General features: G+C 39.2%; 1 protein-coding gene across 1 annotated transcript in view; it reads left to right on the forward strand.

Moving 5' to 3' along the window:
* Nucleotides 1-20,090, forward strand: part of LOC145346593 (tumor protein D52-like) — a 183,294-nt gene that overhangs the window by 102,451 nt on the left and 60,753 nt on the right. The window contains exon 6 of the mRNA XM_080194053.1: nucleotides 11,246-11,427. Coding sequence (XP_080050179.1) covers nucleotides 11,246-11,427 — 182 coding nt within the window. The remainder of the gene's footprint in view (nucleotides 1-11,245; nucleotides 11,428-20,090) is intronic.

A 20,090-nucleotide genomic window follows, 5' to 3' on the forward strand; every position in this document is an offset into this window, starting at 1 on the left:
GCTCGATGACGAGAAAGTTGTTGTTAGACACCTTTTCCCATTCCTATAAAAAGCCACCATTTTGCAATTTTTGAGAACTGATTGTTGTGATTTAAGGTTCAGTATTTATAAAATAATTGAGAGCCAATTCTGGGGTCATAATCAAAACTGTATCAATAGGGCATTTATGTGATTGGGAGAGAACAACTGGGTGGGGGAATCAGGACAGGAGAAGAGAGTGATGGGGGTTAGAGGCAGCAGAGACAATTCGGGGATTAAGGGCCACCAGCAGTTGGAAGTGTTGAGAGGCAATGTAAGGAACTGAGTACCGATTCATAAGCAGAGAAAGTATCACACAAGTGGGAAGGTGTGCTGTGGAGAATACAAAAGGTACAAATTGGGAACTCAGTTTTTAATTCGAGGCAAACATAATAATGAGCTTTGAACATGATAGAAAAAGCATTATGTGTTGTAAGTATTAAACATACAGGAAGGCCAAACTGTGCTCAAGATTTTTAATGGATAATAGCTACAAAGCATATGATAAAGGTACTAATAGTGGAACATTATTGCAAAATTTTTCTCGCCACAACTGTTTTAATATTTATTATTTGATACAATTTATTTTTAAAATCTGGGGCTTATTAAATTGTATATTTGAAATTATATTTTTGGTAATTTTCTTATACAGAGAGTCTTGCCTTATTAATTCTAAGAGGCTACAAAGTGAACTATTTTTAAAATTATAAAGCTACCTATAGTATAATTTAGTTGTATGCTTATTAAAATTGCTGAGTTTACTTAGAACCATAGAAAAGTTATGGTACAGAAAGAAGCCATTCAGCTGGATCTGCACTGGACAAAAAAGAGAAAATGAACTAGTCACTCATTTTGAGCCCACTTTCCACCTGGTCTATAGTCCTGCATATTGCAATACTTTAGATGCCAATCCAGGTACCTTTTGAATGAGTTAACATTTCAACCTCGAGCACCAACTTCGGCAGTGAATTCCGGAACACCACTTCCTCTTGGTGAAAAAGCTTTTCCTCACATCCCCTCTAATTCTTCTACTAATCACCTTAAATCTATGCCCCCAGGTAATTGACCTCTCAGCTTGAGGAAACAAGTATTTCCTGAGTACACTATCTAGGCCCCTATCATTTTGTACACCTCAATTAGATCACCCCTTAGGAAAATAACCCTAGCCTATCTAATCTCTCCTTTTAACTACAATTTTCAAGCCCTGGCAACATTCTTGTAAATCTCCTTTGCACTCCCTCAAGAGCAATTATGTTTTTTATTTGATACAAAGTCTCCATATGGGTCAAAAATAACTTTGACTGTGGCTTCATAATTTATTTAGCCAGCAAGTCATTTATTACCTGGTAGATCACTTAATTGTATAGCTGTCCAGTTTCGGTGCAAGTTGACTTATCTTTAGTAACAGTATGGTTTGCAATCTAAAAAAGTTGAAATTTCATCATTCATCTGAAACAAGATGAAGACTTTAGAAAAACTAAAATGCAAATTTATTATCTCCACCAACCACTCCTCTCCCCCACAACCTGGCGTCAATTGCAACACCAACCATTCATGTAAGTGGAAGTGCCCTTCCTTATAACCGAAAGAGTGCACTAAAATGCCCGCTATATAGGTAAACGACAGAATGTTTAAGAATTGATCGGAGAACCTTTATTACTATACACCAACCAACTAAAATGTATTTATGCCACCTTATGATTGTCTTTGGAAGTTGGACTTAACATGTACTCTGAGATTTAAGCCATTAAATATAGGACAGGCATGTGAACAAAATTTAATATGAAACAGTGAATTTACAGAGTATAGCTCTAATACTATAGACACAACAGAACTACTTGTCCCTTGAGCCAAACAGTTGTCGTGCAGCCATGATATAAGTGATGTGCAAAATTGTTCAGGTAAATTCTGTTTTTAAAAAAGCAGGACAAATCTAGTTAGTCAGTCACTATACTACCAGCCTGCTTCTCTTGATCAGGAAAATGATGGAAGGAGTTATCAACAATGTCATCAAGTAACACCAATATTCTGTTTGCTGCTGCTTTGTTTGGGTCCCTTTAGATCCACTTGGCTCCAGGCCTTGTCACAACTTTAATCCACACCTGGATGGGAGAGCTGAGTGCCAGAATAGAGAATTTTGAACTAAGTGGTCTGGAAAAATTGAAATCAACATGGGTTAAGAGCAAAATCGTCCAATGGCTCGAGCCATAGCTGACAGAAAAGAAGTTAGTTGCTGTTATTGAAAGTCAGTCTTTAAAGTGCCTGGAGTACTATATTGTAGGAATTTGTCACTGAAATATTCTCACCCCAACTATATTTAGCTGCTTCATTATGACCTTCCCTACATCATGGAGTCAGCATTATTAGCGAGTATTCAGTGCCCATCTGGCCATCGAGGATACCAAAGAACTGGTGCATTTAGATATCCTGACAGTCAATCAATGTTAGAATCTTAAAATTTTCTTTAAACTGGAACAAGTCACAGATCACTACTGTACATGCAATTCCCCTTTGACACTCGTGTGCCTGTTTCCCTATTAAATGTGTATTTTTAAAATAGTTTTCATGAAATATGGGAAACATTGACGATGTCGCATTGATTGTCTCTCCCCATCTGTACTAGCATTGGGCCGCCTTGAAAAGATTGGCCATCTTGATTAAGTCAAGATTTTTAACCCCCTGGCACTATTAATAATATAGGAGTCAAATCAATAATCTAATGCAGACAAAAGTACATTTTAACCACAGATGAAAAAGTAAAGCTTTTCTACAATATTCCTTTGTGTACTGTTTTGCTAGCGGCTTTACTGCATTATATTTGCCATTCCCCAAAACCAGAAAATTTCTTGGTCTCTGATGTTTTTCACTGGCGACACAATCAAGATTGGGAGGGGATCAGTGTGGGAAATCATTGCCACAACCACACATGCTATTAGTCTGTGGCATAGCACTTCAGAGCAATTGTTCCTTTATTGCTCTCTTGATGTGCATTCTAAAGCAAAATTAGAGAAACATAGAATGTCTCATAAAATATTTTACTGTTTTATGTGGAAGAAATGCCTTTTTTTGTTGCTATACAATAATTCATATAAACATATTCTGTTAACTTGTGTAGGCATTGCAACATTGGACAGATCATTAGGCAAACTGCTCTAATTCTTGTGTCTGCAATTTTAGGATTAGCAAATGCACCTTGAACCCAGGTCTTAGATTTTGATTACTTTTAAAAGAATCAATTTCTGCCCCTCAACCCCATCCTCATTCTGGTCATCCTCTTGAGAGCTTTGTTCTTTGACAAGAATAGTGTGAGCTTGGATAAAAGCAGGCTGTCCCCTTGCTCCTTGCCATGTATTGCAATAGATTTTTGTCTTCACCACGTGGGTGGAAATCTGCCAGAAAAGATCACCATCTTTTATAAAACATAATTCCATTAAAATTGAGGGCATGCCAAATGTGAGAGTTTTTGGAAAGATTGTATGATATGCTCTACCATATTACAGCCTGAGTGGTAAGTCAAAAATCTACCTCATTGTATTCTACTGGTACTGGACTCTTGTATATGGGAAGCTCGGGACCAAATGTCCCAGGCCTAGTATGTAAATAAAGTATGAAAAATTTTAAAAAAGGTTTATTTACATTGCTACCCAGGGCACCAGCATTCAATGTGGCCAATTTTCAGACACTGGATAAGGGTTTCAGTACCTGTGTTGTTTTCTCAGTGCTTCCTCTACCATTCCAAGCTAAAACTAAAGATGTTTTTTCTAAATAAACAGTTGGGTTTGAATGTTGGTCAAAGTTCAGATTTCTAAATTTATAGTTGTTTGCATAACAAAGTTATGCATTTGGCGTAATCTTTGTTCATTTTCATTATCTACAACATTTTATAAAACTTGTCATGTGGATTGTTGTAATATGTTACCTTTAAATGTGGTGTTGGCTATCACTCAGTTGGAGTACTCTTGGCCAAGTGGGAAGGTTGTGGATTTGTTTCACTCCAGAGATTTGTGTCAATCCAGGCTGATACTCTGATGCAATACTTAGAGTGTGTTGCATTGTTGGAGGTGCCATCTTTTGAGTGAAGTGTTTTCTTCTCTTTTCGGTGGATGTAACAATGTCATTGTACTATTTGAAGAGGGTAATGGTGTTCTGCCCAACGTCCGGTTGATGTTTATTAACAAACATCATTGAAGCAATTTATTTGGTTGCCATCACATGACTTTTTGGGGAATTTTGTTGTGCATGAATTATTATTCTGTACATGACAACAGTGGTTTCAAAAGAAAAAGTACTTGATTGGATGTAAACGGCTTTGGGACACCCTTAATGTGCGAATGCCATTGTAAATAAAAGCCTTTTTTCCTTTTTAAATGTATGTTTTATATGCTGTTGATAATGCTTATCAATGTGAGGGATGACAGTAAGAAGTCTCAACACCAGGTTAAAGTCCAGCAGGTTTATTTGGTAGCACAAGATTTCGGAGTGTCGCTCCTTCAGGTGAGTGAGGAGTTGTGTTCGCAAACAGGGCACATAGAGACAGATTCAATTTACAAGATAATGGTTGGAATGAAAGTCTTTACAAGTAATGAAGTTTTAAAGGTACAGACAATGTGAGTAGAGAGAGGGTTAAGCACTGGTTAAAGAGGTGTGTATTGTCTTCAGCCAGGACAGTTAGTGAGATTCTGAAAGCCCAGACAAGTTGTGGGGGGGGCAGTTACAGATAGTGTGTCATGAACCCAAGATCCCGGTTGAGGCTGTCTTCATGTGTGTGGAACTAGGCTATCAGTTTCTGCTCAGTGATTTCTATGTTGTCGTGTGATGTGAAAGCCACTTTGGAGAACGCTGACCCGAAGATCAGAGACTGAATGCCTGTGACTGCTGAAGTGTTCCCTGACAGGAAGAGAACACTGCTGCCTGGTGATTGTCGAATGGTGTTCACTCATCTGTTATCATAGCATCTTCATGGTCTCTCCAATGTACCATACCTCAGGACATCCTTTGCTGAGCTTGTCAGGTAGATAACATTGGCTGATTCGCAAGAGTATGTACCGTGTACCTGCTGGAGAATCTGGTGTTCTCATGTGAGATGATCTGGCACGTCTTGCAGAGGTTGCTGTGGCAGGATTGTATGGTGTCATGGTCACTGTTCTCCTGAAGGCTGGGTAGTTTGCTGTGGACAATGTCTGTTTGTGCAGTTGTTTGAAGGCAAGAAGTTGGAGTGTGAGGGTGGCCTTGGCGAGATGTTCGCCTTCACCTTTGATCCGGACCTTCAGAGCACCCTCTACGCTCTTAACCCATGTACTCCCTGCATTGGAGATCTCTACTGCTTCCTGAAGATGCACAAGGCCAACACATCCGGCTGTCCCATGGTATCAGGCAATGGGACTCTGTGAGAACCTCTCCAGCTATGTCAAGGGCATCCTGAAACCCATTGTACAAAGAACCCCCCCATCTTCTGTTGCAACATTATGCACTTCTTACAGAAACTCAGCACACACGGAGCTGTTGAACCAGGAGCACTCCTTGTCACAATGGATGTCTTGGCATCCTTTACCAGCATCCACCACAACAACAGCATTGCTACAACTGCCTCAGTACTCAACGCTGCCAACTGCCAATCTCCAGATGCAATTCTACAACTTATCCTGGACCACAACGTCTTCAACAGCCAGTTCTTTATGCAGACACACAGAATAGACATGGGGACCAAATTCGCACCTTAGTATGCTAACATCTTCGTACACAGGTTCGAGCAAGACCTTTTCTCTGCACAGAACCTTCAGCCGACACTTTACACTAGATACATCGATGACATTTTCTTCCTTTGCACTCATTGGCAAACAATCACAAACAACTATGTGATGACATCAACATAAGAAATAGGAGCAAGAGTAGGCCATCTAGTCCTTTCAGCCTGCCCCGCCATTCAATAAGATCATGGCCGATCTGAAGTGGATCAGTTCCACTTTCCCGCTTTCTCCCCATAACTGTTAATTCCCTTGTCTATCAGAAATCTATCTACCCGTGACTTAAATATGTTCAACGAGGTAGCCTCCACCACTTCAATGGGCAGAGAATTCCAGAGATTCACCACCCTCCGAGAGAAGAATCCTCCTCAGCTCCATTCTAAACTGGCTCCCCACCCCTTATTTTGAGGCTGTGCCCTCTAGTTTTGTTTTCTTTTCTGAGCGGAAAGAATCTCTGTACCTCTACCCTATCTAGCCCCTTCATTATCTTGTAAGTCTCTATAAGATTCCCCCCTCAGCCTTCTAAACTCTAACGAGTACAGGCCCAGTCTATTTAATCTCTCCTCATAAGCTAACCCCCTCATCTCTGGTATCAGCCTGGTGAACCTTTTCTGTACTTCCTCCAAGGGCAATATATCCTTTCGCAAATAAGGGGACCAAAACTGCACACAGTACTCTAGTTGCGGCCTCACCAGTGTCATGTACAGTTGCAGCAAGTCCTCCCTGCTTTTATATTCTATCCCCCTCGCTATAAATTCCATTCGCCGCCTTGATCACCTGCTGCACCTGCAGACTGAGTTTTTGCGATTCGTGCACAAGGACCCCAGGTCCCTCTGCACTGTAGCATGCTGCAGCTTTTCACCCTTTAAATAATAATTCCTCCTACTATTATTTCTACCAAAGTGGATAACCTCACATTTGCTAACATTATACTCCATCTGCCAGGTCCTCACCCACTCACTCAGCCTATCCAGATCTCTCTGCAGACTTTCTGTGGTTCCGTCCCACCGTCAGACTCACATAAACAAGTTCCATCCCACCGTCAGACTCACATGACCACTCTACGGAATCGGTTGCATTCTTGGACACACGCATCTCCAAGGACGGTTACCTCAGCACTTCACTGTACTGCAAGCCCACGGATAACCTCACGATGCTCCACTTCTCCAGCTTCCACCCTAAACATGTTAAAGAAGCCATCCCCTATGGACAAGCCCTCCAGCATTTTCTCTTTTGATTTCTACTTATATTTGAACCCAAGATCCCGGTTGAGGCCGTCCTCGTGTGCAGAACTTGGCTATCAGTTTCTGCTCAACGATTCTGCGTTTTCGTGTGTCGAGAATGCTTACCCGAAGATCAGAGGCTGAATGCCCGTGACTGATGAAGTGTTGCCCGACAGGAAGAGAACACTTTGGCCTGGTGATTGTCGAGCGGTGTTCATTCATCCATTATCTTAGCATCTACATGGTCTCCCCAGTGTACCATGCCTCGGGACATTCTTTGCTGCAACGTGTCAAGTAGACGATGTTGGCCGAGTTGCAAGAGTATATACCACGTACCTGTAAGGAGAGAAAAGAGCTGACATTTCGTGTCCAGATGACCCTTTGTGATTCAGTTTTGACATAGGGTCATCTGGACTCAAAACGTCAGCTCTTTTCTCTCCTTAAAGATGCTGCCAGACCTGCTGAGATTTTCCAGCATTTTCTTTTTTGGATTCAGGTTCCAGCATCTGCAGTAATTTGCTTTTATTATGAAATACAAGCAGAAGTAGCTATTGAATTTGTGTCCATCTCCATGTGGGGTTATTACTTCGTACTATGTAATAGTTAACTTAGCACCATTATGTGTAGAATTCTATAGTTTGGTGGATCAGGAACTGTATTCTTGCCTTAAAGTTCAAGTTGAGAGACACAAGTCATTTCTCCCATTGATTTGGGTTGGTTTCAAATTGAGATCCCACTGAATTTTCTGAGATCCTAATATTTAAGTTATTTCTCAAAACTAAGCAACAAATCCTGTACATTTCAATGAAACAACATATATAATAAACCAGAAATTCAAAACCGACAACTTTGAATTTTATTTAAGGAAATTGTTTAGTAATTATTGCTAAAATATTAGTGTCATTAGCACATCAAAGTGCAGAAATATTTGAGTGCTAATAGGAATGCAAATCCTATTTAATATTAACTGTATTTGAGAAATTTACATAACATCTCTTATAGTATACTCTTGAACAGTTGGTGCCCGCACAGTTATGAAAAGGGCAAGTTTTCTTTTCCCTTCCAATTCTTGCTAATTAATGAATCTCTATCCCCTTTAGTTCCAATGACTAATTCAAGTAGTCCGCATGTGATTAAAAGAAAAACTTGAGAAGCTATCCTGTCATATTTGACAAATGCTTCTCTCAAATATAATCTGTTTGTAAATAGCTTATTGCATTTATTATGTTTTTCTATCTAATTTATGTTGTCAGAAAAAAATTCTTTTGCACAGCAATAGACTGCACAAAACACAAGGCAAATGGATTGAAGTAGGCATTGTGAATCTTGTTTGGTGCATTTCTGTACTGTGTCATTAAATTGATGTCAATGCTGTTTGTTAGGACTTGGAATATTTGAATACTTAAAGATCTCAGGTTTAATAAAAATGGCAAGTTATTTCGAAGTGATGTGTGAAATGTTTTTGACTGTTCCCATTAAAGCTAACTTACATCCTTTAACCATTAGTACTTTTTACATAGCTCGGTCTGCTCCTTTTCTAGTGATCCAGCATGTGTGTGGTTGTACTTTTGACCATTGGGTGATGCTGTGAGTATATTGAGCAAAAACAGTGTGTAACTCTAGTTCTAGTACACTACAGCATAGATCATTTTTAGTTTTGTCATTGATCTGTTTCATCATTGAGAATAAAAGTTATTAAATATTTTCAATTATAATTAATCAAGTGTTCTTTATTTTGAAGTGTAAGACACAACTTAAAACCTACCCCATTTACCAAGTTTTTGATCATATGATCAAATTTCTGCTTATCTAGCATGGTGTCAAATTTTGTTTTATAAAACTCCTGTGAAGCACCTGAGGATGTTTCATTACATTAAAGGTGCAGTACAAATATAAGTTGCTGTTTCTTGAACCTAGCTGTTTTTGAGCATAACTTCAGTATTCACTGAAGTCAGAATTTTAGGAAAAGATGATTTATGGACTTGAGAACTTTATAAACTTATCGCAATCTTAATGATGTGAAAGGGGACAGTCTCGCTGGCATTTTCACAGTTTTAAAAAAAAAGTTGGTGCAAAGCTCTGTACATGTATGCAAGCAACTGTGAATACATAAAGCTCACTCCTACTGGGTAGTGTGCAGTTCACAATCATGCGTAGCCCGCGGTATAACTCCACAGTATTGTTGGCTTCTCGCTGCCAATTTAGATATCAGACTAACAATCCAACGCAGAGTACGATACAAAAGAAAAAGCATTCGTTATATGTAGTAAATTACAGCTATTGAATGATAATTGTTACCAGAGTTGGATGTTAAAGCCAGAAATTTGCCAAGATTTAGCTTTTTGAGGAAAGTGTTTATAGAAGCATTTGAGACAAACAAATGCTTACTTACTGCTTTTCCAGGACTGACTTTGATTGAACAAAGATTTTTTACATTTAAAATAGAGTTGGGACACATTATAGAGGAATGATTATTCTGTGAAGATTTGCGGAAGTCTTTATTTCTCTAGCTCATAACATTGGTCATCTTGGTTCATGAGGAGACGATGAGAGAATTCAAAGATTCTCCGAGGCTGTTGGATTTTAGCCAGTCTGTTCCCCAACTTAATTCTTTGCAGTTGCAGACCTTGTAGCTCCTTGTTTTTCTTGCTGAATTCCAATAACTTGTCTTGCTAACAATATTTTTGGAATTAGAATAGAAAGGATTCCTGGGAGTTTCCTGACCCTGACAGGAAGATAGAATAGTTGCAGGAAAGAAGGATGCCTTTCAGCTTGTCACATTGATGTCTTCTCTATCTAAATGGAATGGGATGTTCACTCAAAAGAGTTGAAAACCGTTGCTCAGGCTGCTTTCTTAGTGATAGCAGGATTAAACAATTAAATCTTTAGTTACACTTTTGGTCTGAGATTCACAGTCAGTGGTTAAGTATTCACCGCTGGCCTCAAAGAAAATTGCTCATAGTAGTCTAATGGGCATGGATTTCTCATTTCCTGACATCAGTTTGAATCTGACGCCAAGCCAGAGGGATTCCAGGCACCCAGCAACAGTGATGTAATCAAACAGGATAGATAACCCATCACATTGAAATATTTTCACAAACAGCAAAGCAGGAGATAAAATCCACTGACTTTCTTTAATTAAGATTTACTGGGGAGCAAAATCAATGATTGGGAGATAAACTAAAAACTGAAATATCAAACAAAAAAAAGTGTGCCAGAATTTTAAACTCCTCCCTCAGGGGGTTTCTTGGGGTGGGGGGGGGAACTTGAAATTGCAGGAATGGGTTTTGCTCTGGGCATGCCTCCTTCCCAAAGACCTGGTGACCTCCAGATCTCTCTGCAGCCCCCTCCCAAATTAATGATTCCTCCAAACCTTCCTTACCCTGCCAGCCCTGAGGTCCATGACTCTTGCCTTTTCCTTGGTTCCCAGACTGGGTCTTGGGCTTCCTGATGCAGTTCCTCGCTGTTGCTGGAGAGCTGCCAGATAATCAGATTGGTTGGCAGCTCTCCAGGGCCTTTCTCCCAAGTGTGTGCACAAGTCCCACCACCTGCCAATCAATCTGTGTTGCCTGCTGATTCTTCAGATGGTTGGATCCTTTTGATCCTGTGATCTTTTTCCATGATCGAGATATTTTAAATTGCACAAATATAAAATTAGTTTATCAGGAGCAATGAGGCTGTTTAGCAGTATTATAAACTTAGTATGTTGTTGAAAATCCTGTTAGTCCGAAAGACATGCAGGTTAGGTGCATTGGCCATACTAAATCCTCCTTCAGTATGCCCGAATAGGCGCCGGAGTGTGACAACTAGGGGATTTTCATAGTAACTTGATTGTAGTGTTAATGAAGGCCAATTATGACACTAATTTAAAAAAAACTTGTATCTCATTTAACGATGCCCAACCTTTCAACAGGCTTTTACAGCAAGTTTAATAACACAAGGCAAGTTCTTATCAGTTTATTGGGGAATTTCATCAGAAGATCCTTTTGAGAAGTATAGGGATCATTGAAAGCACCTTTTTGATTCCCATATTTGACGGGACCTGTGCAGATTCTGAAAGTTGCTGTCAGTATCTAAGGAGTGGCGAAAGCATTTGCTGACAATTTTGTGTCATTACTTCTGCAAAATCAAGTCTAATTTATTTTTGTTGGAGTTAGCTATATAGACAAAGTATGATTTGAAAGAGTAGATTAAGTTGGAGTTGCATTAATAACAAGGCTCCAATACATATTTTTTAAATGCCTTAATGTTTTCTTTTAGGTAACTTCGCAGAAAGTGGACTCATTTGCATCGTTATTGAGACAGTCTCCTCTGACACAGATGGGCCCTTCCAAAGACAAAATAGTAATTGGTAGAATCTTCCATATCGTGGGTGATGACCTTTATATTGACTTTGGTGGAAAGTTTCATTGTGTGTGCAGAAGACCAGCAGTAGATGGAGAGTAAGTGACTTGGTGCAAAAGTGAAGCACATTATAGTTCATTTAAAACTAACATTTTTAAGATATGTTTCTAATTATAAAATCAATGGTTTATTAGTTGAAATTTAATTATTTTCATCCTATTACTTGTTTCTTGCCAATAAAGTAAGTCATTTTGGTAAAGATGAAGAAAATAAATATGAACATGTTCTCAGGATCATTTTATTCACAAAAGCTTACGAATTGCAAATTGGTGCTGATTTTGAAAACTATTAAGTGACATACATTTTTTGAGGACACCTAAAAGGGCTCACTCCTTCATTCTTTCATAAAAGCAAGTTACTGCAGATGCTGGAATCTGAAACCAAAAGAGAAAATGCTGGAAAATCTCAGCAGGTCTGGCAGCATTTGTAAAGAAACTGACGCTTCGAGTCCAGCTGACCTTTTTGTCAAAGAATAGACTGAAAAGAATGGACTTGTGTTCATTCTTTGCCAACTAAGATGAGTATATTCAGTTGATGGCAAGCATGAACTTAAGTCTGCAACCTTTTAGTTGGGTGGCATGTTGAAACAAAATGTACACCTCTACAGATTACCCACTTTTTTTCACCATTGTTGGAGAAGCAAAATATATAACACTGTCGTCAAAGCTTGTAAGGGTTTTGTAGTTGTTCTCTGGTGAACTAACTTTTGCCCAGCAGAAGCAGAACAGCAATGCTCCAACACTTCCTAATAAACTCTGGTCTGTGATCCTACCACCAAATATCAAGCCATTGCTTCCAGGACTGTAATTTATCCCATCTCATCTTTCGAGTTCTTCCTAATGGCTTCCAAATTAATTGACTCCATATCTATACTTCTACCTCCTTCCCAAGATCTACAAACAGGACTGTCCTGGTAAACCTATCATTTCAACCTATTCCAACCCCACTGAACTTATTTCTTCTTACCTCAACTCTATTTTCTCTTGTCTCATCCAGTCTTTTTCCACCTATATCCACAAATTTTCCAATACCCTCTGTCACTTCAACAGTTTTCAATTTCCTGGTGCTAATTGTCTGCTTTTCACCATGGACATCTAATCCTCATCTCCCACTAGGACACTATTTATTGCCCATTCTTGGCAGTTTTGGGAAATTCCTAGTTGAGGTAAAAGAACAACATATCCGAGAGCTGGTTTGGATGATTACATTAACAAAGCAGGTGTGACGAAGGCCATTCGCAGGTATAACCCTGTGTTAAATCTGAGCAGACTTGAATAGATGTTGCAGACAGCTGGTTTCACCATTCACTCCAATGTCTGTGTGGGTCACTTAAAGCACTGTTGGTTCTCTCTACTGTTAACACTGATCACTATTCCAGAATTAGATTGCTCTGAAATATAAACATAACCCCAGAGTTCTTTTGTCTATTGCCATCCTTTTTCTTAATCTCATCTCATCTCTCTGTCTGCTGCACTCTCACCTCTGTCAGTCTATGCACTGAGCTCATGAATTTCTTTGTCGCTGTGATCAAGACCAGTTAGTCATCTGCCTCTACAGTTTTCCTCTCTTCCATTAGCCCAATGGGCCAAACTTCTTAAGTTCTTCCCTCCCTTATCCCTGAGCTTTCATTTTTTTTATAGTTTCTGGCCTATCTTGCCTTAAGCCTATTGCTTATCTTGTCTATTCACCTCATTTCCTGTTACCTTGACCCCATTCACATTGAATTGCAGACCATTTAACTTCCCTTCCAGATGCCAATGTTAGCTGATATTGTTAATGGTTCCCTCTCTTTCTAATCATTGTCCCTTAAAATTTGTTGTCATCAACCTCTTAAGAAACCCAAACCTTCACATCTCCAACGTGCCATTCCTCTCCCAAGTTCTTCTCATGTCATCCACTCCAGTCAAGTTTCCACCCTTGCTCCTGTGACTTTTTTATCAAAGTAACAGTTTATATCAAATGTGAAAGATAAACTATCCCTACTCAGGATAACTCCTTCTGAGTCAGATCTCCTAAAGAAAGACATTGAAATATTTATTTGGATTTGATTTTTTTCCCCTCATGTCTTTAGAACTATAAAGATATAAGAAATATGTTTTTATTTTTGAAAAAACAATTGTAGGGATTGACTAAAATTTTTCACATTTAAATGTTTTGAAAAGTTAGTTTTTGTATGTTATCTATTAATGCAATATGTATTGATTTTTTTCATCATTTATTATCACTGCAATTAAAGTTAATCCAGATCTAAATATGCTCTTAAAAAGCCAAGCTGGGTACATTTTGATGGATATTTATATATATTGAGTAATCTGCTAGTTGTTTGTTTGGAACAACAATTGCGTTTTCTCGCTGTCACAGATATTTTCCCCTTTTCTCTGTATATCATCCCTCAGGACATTCAGAAAATTATGCTTAGATTAGCTGGTCCAGTTTATGTTACAGCTGCTAGTGAAATCTCATTCATTGTTAAGGTTGTTAACAGTCCTTTCTAGATTTGTTGAAAGTTTGCTGTCATCAGCTGAAGTCCCAATCAATTATTGTGCACTAGTACAGTGATGACATTCAGCTCTGTTGAAGGTGATGTGTGAGCCTACTTACTGCTGCAGATGGCTGTGATTAATGCTTACAATCATATTCGAGTGACAAACAAGAGAAGAAGACCAGTTCACCCAGTCGGTCTGTCTCAGAGTTCCAACTGAGCCACATGGCTCCCAATGTACCCTATTCATCAGCAGTCTTGCTGCCTCCTGGGAAAGGCAAAGAAAACAGATTTATAAAAAACTCAGACTCATTCAAGGAGCAATAAATTCTGATGAAATCCCTTCATGGCTACACTTTATCTCTCTCTCCAGCCTGACACACCACACCCTAAACGCTGCGTTCCTTTGATTAGCCTCTTATAATTTCACATTGGCTACCTTACTTTAAACCATTTCAACCTTGCACTCTAAAATGCCTTTTCCATCTTTTTAGGCGATTATTAAAACCCACCTGTTTGACTACATTTTTGGTCAGCCTTTCTCACATCTGCGATCATTGTATTTTTTTTTTGGTCCTATTGTGGCTCTGTGACGTGTATTCGGACATTTTTCCATAATGAAGGCATGATACAAGTGAAGGTTTTTTAAAAATAGATTTTGCCATCAAGCACTTTTCCTGCTTATGTTTTCTATGTACTGTGAGACAGTACTGGTGTTTAGAAAGTCCTCTGTTTTGTGCTGGTTATCCATCACAGTACAGTTAATGGGGATCTAACCCTCATCTTGCTAACTGCCCGTGTCAAACATAAAGCCTTATTAAATATACGTTTATTAGGTTGTTATTATTATACAGATCAACCTGAAGTTTTCTCCTTGCAATTGCTTCCCTTATTTATCCAGTTACTGATGGATCTATGGTTGCTGGGGTATTAAATATCACCCTTAACTCATGTAAATGTTATAAGAGATTTCACTGTTTTATCATACATTTTTATTTTGCAATTTGTATTTATTCAAGTACAATTTTTAAAAAGTTAGTAACCTGAGTATTATTGTGTGACCAGCTATTAAATTAAGTAGATAAGGAAGGGTTACTATCTACAGTTGAGCTAAAGTGTTCAAATTAAAGCTAGCAGCTAATTCAAGCAAGTAAAAGTGGCTTTATACTTCAGGAGATGACTTTAGACTTCTTTGCTGGCCTATCACACGCACTGAACGTTGTGCTGGCTGGAGGTGGGAGTAAAAGGCTTTTCTTATGATTGCACTTCCTAGACTATTTAGTCCGCATTCAGAAGAGAACAGTGGCTGCAGACAAAAGCTGTATACACTGTACAAACAGAGCACCAAAGCAGCAGTACACTGACTCATTCTTCGCTGTGTGTGAGAACTGAGGGGGACTCTATTCACTGCCTTTGTGCTGGTGTCTGTCAACAGCGCTGTTTGAGGCAATGGCTATTGTATTCGCCAATGTTTCTTATTGACCTATGTCTCAGCTTGTAATGTTCCCAGGGTTGGACCTGTGAGTGAAAGAATATTTGGAAAGGGTAATAGTCGACCAAATGCATTTCACAGTATTGTCAACTGAACTATTAAATCTAAACTGTGGTTTGCTGTAATGCTAACAGGTAATTATGTAGTCACAGCTGCAGTGTACAATAATGTCTTTTGGCATCTGCTAATCACCTTTTTAAAAATTGTGGTTTAGTATGTCTGTTTCATTGTGAGTACTAATGGTATTAACAGAAAGTGGACAAAATGATTCATGATGTTGGCAAATCAGAAAAGTAGAAACTTTTTGAAAATTGTGATATTTATAGTTAAAATGTTAGTCTTTTTGTACTGCTTTTAATGGTTCAATCTCAATAGTTAATCTGACTTTCTTACTAACTGTATTTGACCTTGGCTGAATGCCAAAGTCGGTTCAGACTGGTTTTAGATTTGACTGCTGGAATTCTTGTGGCTTTAGGCCTCTTGGCTGTGCCTTGTATATTTAGCACTGCCTGTCGATTTACTTACCTTTCTGGGAAAGAGAGAAACAGCTAAAATCTTACAGCAAAACATGGAATTTCTTTGCAGTTATGTTTAAGATACCTGCCAGAGGTGCAGATTTGTTGTGATTCACTGCACTTCCCACAGACCATTTCCAGGAGGAACTGCTTGTGACTACAAAAAAAAATCTGCCAACTTTTCCAGAGTTTGCAGCTGGCCAGTACCGACTAAAAGGACACGACTCATTGCATGAAAATGGTTGAGGATTTTCACCTCTTAAGGTTGCGTAAACCTGTTGCTGTCTGTCCATTTAGTAGTCTGACAGATAACCGGTCTGAATTATTTGGATCCCAAAGTTAAACAGGTGTCACGTATTTTGCAATGAGAATATGTTATTTTTAAAAAAAAATCTGACTGGTTAACGCACCTGACTTAACCTTCAGATTTATTAAAGAATAGATGTTTTAGCGTAATTCTGCAGCTTCTCATATTTTAATTTTAAATTTATTTTTAAGATTTTCCATAGAAGCACATGGACTTTTTTCAATTTTCCCACACAGCTGGGTGGGGTACGTTTTAACTATTTGAGACTGTAGCTCAAAGTTCTGTCACTGTCAAGTATACGCTTAGTTTTTTAGTGGGTTAATTGAGAGAAGTGGTTTTGGTCATGCAAAGGATTTTTCACACATACCAAGGTCTTTCCATTGCTTACTCAGCATCCAACACTGTACAAGCAGCAATTATATCTAATTCAATGTTTGGAAGTCAAAAGCTATTGTATTCACTGCCTGTTACAGGCTCAGTTTCCTACCCATTGACACCATCCCCTCTTCCTAACAACTGTCCAAGACTGAACCAGGCTGTTTGCAATCTTGGTGTTATTTTTGACCCTTAGATGAGCTTCTCATCACATATCCATGCTGCTTTCAATAAGAATGTCTATTTCTGTCTCTATAACACCTTCTGACTCTGGCACTTCATCTCCTGCTGAAACCATCATCTGGGCCTTTCTGTCCAGACAACTATTCTGATCCTGGCCGACCTCCCAGGTTTTACCCTTTTGTAAGTTGAAGTCCTCCAAAAAATGCCTACCAACAGCTCACAGTGAGTCCCGTTCACTCCTGTACTCACCAGCCCATGTTAGTCCTGGTTGAGCAAAACCTCAATTTAAAAGTTCCCAATGTATGTTTTCAAAGCCTTCATAGCCTTGCATATCCTTATGTCTGTAATTTTCTCTAGTCATTGAACCCTCTGTGATGTATGTTCTTCTAATTCTGGATTCTTGAAAATCCACAGTTTCAATCACTTCATTTGGCTTCTGCTGCCAAATTCCAAACCTATACCTATCTATCTCTCATTTTTCCTTTAAGGTATTCTAATCAATCAGTCCTGTTACCTTTGAATGTTGTTAAGTGTCTCAAGTTGTTTGATGACGCTCCTGTGCATCACCTTGGGAGGTTTTTCTATGTTGAAGGAGCAAGTTATTCTCATTATTGAAGCTTAGCACTAATCTTTGAGCTTAGAATCTTGAACAAATAACCTTTTACTTAAGTGAAGATCAGAGCATTACTTAAAGCCTGTTTTTGTCAAACAATTCACGTCAAATATTGTATTAAAGCTTCTGTGTACAATATATTTAAATAATTGAATTCTAAGGTTGCGTTGCTTATAATTGCCCTTCCCCTTTTTTCATTTTCCCTTGGGAATCGATCCAGAATTATGATTTTTTTTCCCTGATATTCATGATTACAGTTTTTAAGTATTCAATGCTTAAGATAACAGCAGAAATATGAGGATGCTAATTGCATTCCAGTATTTGCTCCAAAATATTTGCAGTTTCTGTTTCAGGAATCCTGGGGCAAAAAAAATTAAATTGAGCCTACAACATGGGAAACAGGCCTAGAGGAAATGGTGTTGTAATTTGTAGGTCATGCAAAAATAGGAGATATAGTTTAAGATCAAAAGAGGTTGTGTAGAGATAATAATAAGATGGGGAATGGGCTAATAAGTGACAGATGTCAGTAAATGTGTGGTGGTTCATTTTGGTTAATGAAAAACAGTAATTATCCTCCATGTTGTGGAAGAGCAGTGTGATTTAGGGTATAGTTGCATGGGATATGATGGCCTTGTCATTATAACTGCTGGATCATTAGACCAAAGATGAGTTCAAATTTCACCATGGTATGTTGGCAAATCAATTCATGAAAAACTGGTAATTTGTGGCTGGCACCAGATAAAATAACAATGAAAGCTGTTGGATTATCATAAAAACTCAACTGGTTCAATGAAATCCTTCAGAGAAGGAAACCTGCCACCCATTTCCAGTACTACTCCCAGTGACCTTAGTTTCGTACAAAACAATTGATTCTTAATACTGCTGGGTCAGTTGGGGATGAGAGACAAATGTGGCCATGCCAGCATCAACCACGTCCCAAGAGTATTATCTTCTAAAGGTAGCGCCATAGGTTAATAAGATTGTAAAACAAGAAGCAAATAAAATTCTGGTTTTATCTCAAACTGTGTAGGTAATGAAAGTCAAGAAGTTTATTTTGTTCATTTACAGGATCTGGGCAGCACTGGGTAGGCTAACATTTATTAGTCCATCTCTAGTTGTAGTTGAGAAGGTGGTGGTGAACTGCGTTAAAACAGCTGCAGTCCCTGAGGTGTAGTAACCCCATGGTGCTTTTTACAGAGGGATTTTGATCTAATGACTGCAAAGGAATGACAACGTTTTTCCAAGTCAGGATGATGAGTGACTTGGAGGGGATTTTCCAAGTCCCCTTGTATTTGCTGCTCTTGTCCTTCTAGATGGTGATTCTATGGGATTTGGAAGGCACTGCCTAAAGAACCTTGGTGGGTTCCTGCAGTGAATTTTATGGATAGCACATACTACAGCGACTATTGGTCAGTCATGGAAGGATTGAGTATATGTGGAAGGGGAAGATATGATTCCTTGAGTATGACTGTCAGATGTTGTTTGACTAATTTGTGGAACTGCTATCCCAATGTTGGCACGAACCCCCAGATGGTAGTAAGGAGGACTTTACAGGATGGACAGGGCTGGGTTTTCCCTTGACGTATTTCATAGGTGCAGAAGGAGGCCATTTGGCCCGTTAAGTCTGCACCGACCACAATTCCCATAACCGTACGCACTCACCCGAGCTATTTGTCCTGATGCTAAGGGGCAATTTAGCATGGCCAATCAACCTAACCCATGCATCTTTGGACTGAGAGGAAACCAGAGCACCTGGAGGAAATGCACGCAGACACGGGGAGAACACGCAAACTCCACACAGACAGTGACCCAAGCTGAGAATTGAACCTAGGTCCCTGGTGCTGTGAGGCAGCAGTGCTAACCACTGTGCCACCGTGCCGCTCCCTTGGTGCCTAAGTTAATGCTGGGTGCTCCTGTTTAGTTTCTTTCATTTTTGTTTTCTTTGTAGTGGTTGGTTTGCTAGCCATTTTTGAGGGCATTCAAGAGTCAACCACATTGCTTTGGGTCTAGAATTGCATGTAGGCCAGGCCAGGTGAGGACAGTGGGTTTCCTTCCCCAAAGGGCATTAGTGAACCAAATGGGTAATGATTAGCATATATAAAATCTACACAAGATTTATATGCCATTAACTTTTGATTTCTGCTTAAAATATTATATTAATTACACTTTCCAGTTCTTCAAGAAAAACAATCAAATGGGGTGGCATGGTGGCACAGTGGTTAGCCCTGTTGCTTCACAGCGCCAAGGATCTGAGTTCAATTCCCGGCTTGGATCGTTGTCTGTATGGAGTCTGCATGTTCTCCCCATTGTCTGTGTGGGTTTCCTCCGGGTGCTCCAGTTTCCTCCCACAGTCCGAAGATGTGCAGGTTAGGTGAATTGAATTGGCCATTTTGGACAAGTAAGACTGATCTGCACAATGTTTACCACATGGCTTGTGCAGATACACTCACTTCTGGTGATTCTGGTAATGCAAGATGTTGTCTATCTGGGTTTTGAGTAAAATTCCTAAAATGTAGCCAAGTTCAAGTGTTGGGGCAAATTTACTTGTCAGGGGTCAAATTGCTAGTTGCTCAGAAACATAGGCATGGCAAAACCATGCCTTGGGAAGTCAAACCTGACAGCAACCGTGTTTATCTCCTTTGATACAAGGCTGCTTATTTCAGCTGTTTAATCTAATGGTATAGTGTTTGCCTTTTCGGACTTCTGCAGAAACAAGATCCATCACTTCTATCTT

Source organism: Carcharhinus amblyrhynchos, chromosome 8 (assembly GCF_965287045.1).
Source record: "Carcharhinus amblyrhynchos chromosome 8, sCarAmb.v2.hapA, whole genome shotgun sequence".
Lineage (NCBI taxonomy): Eukaryota > Metazoa > Chordata > Chondrichthyes > Carcharhiniformes > Carcharhinidae > Carcharhinus > Carcharhinus amblyrhynchos.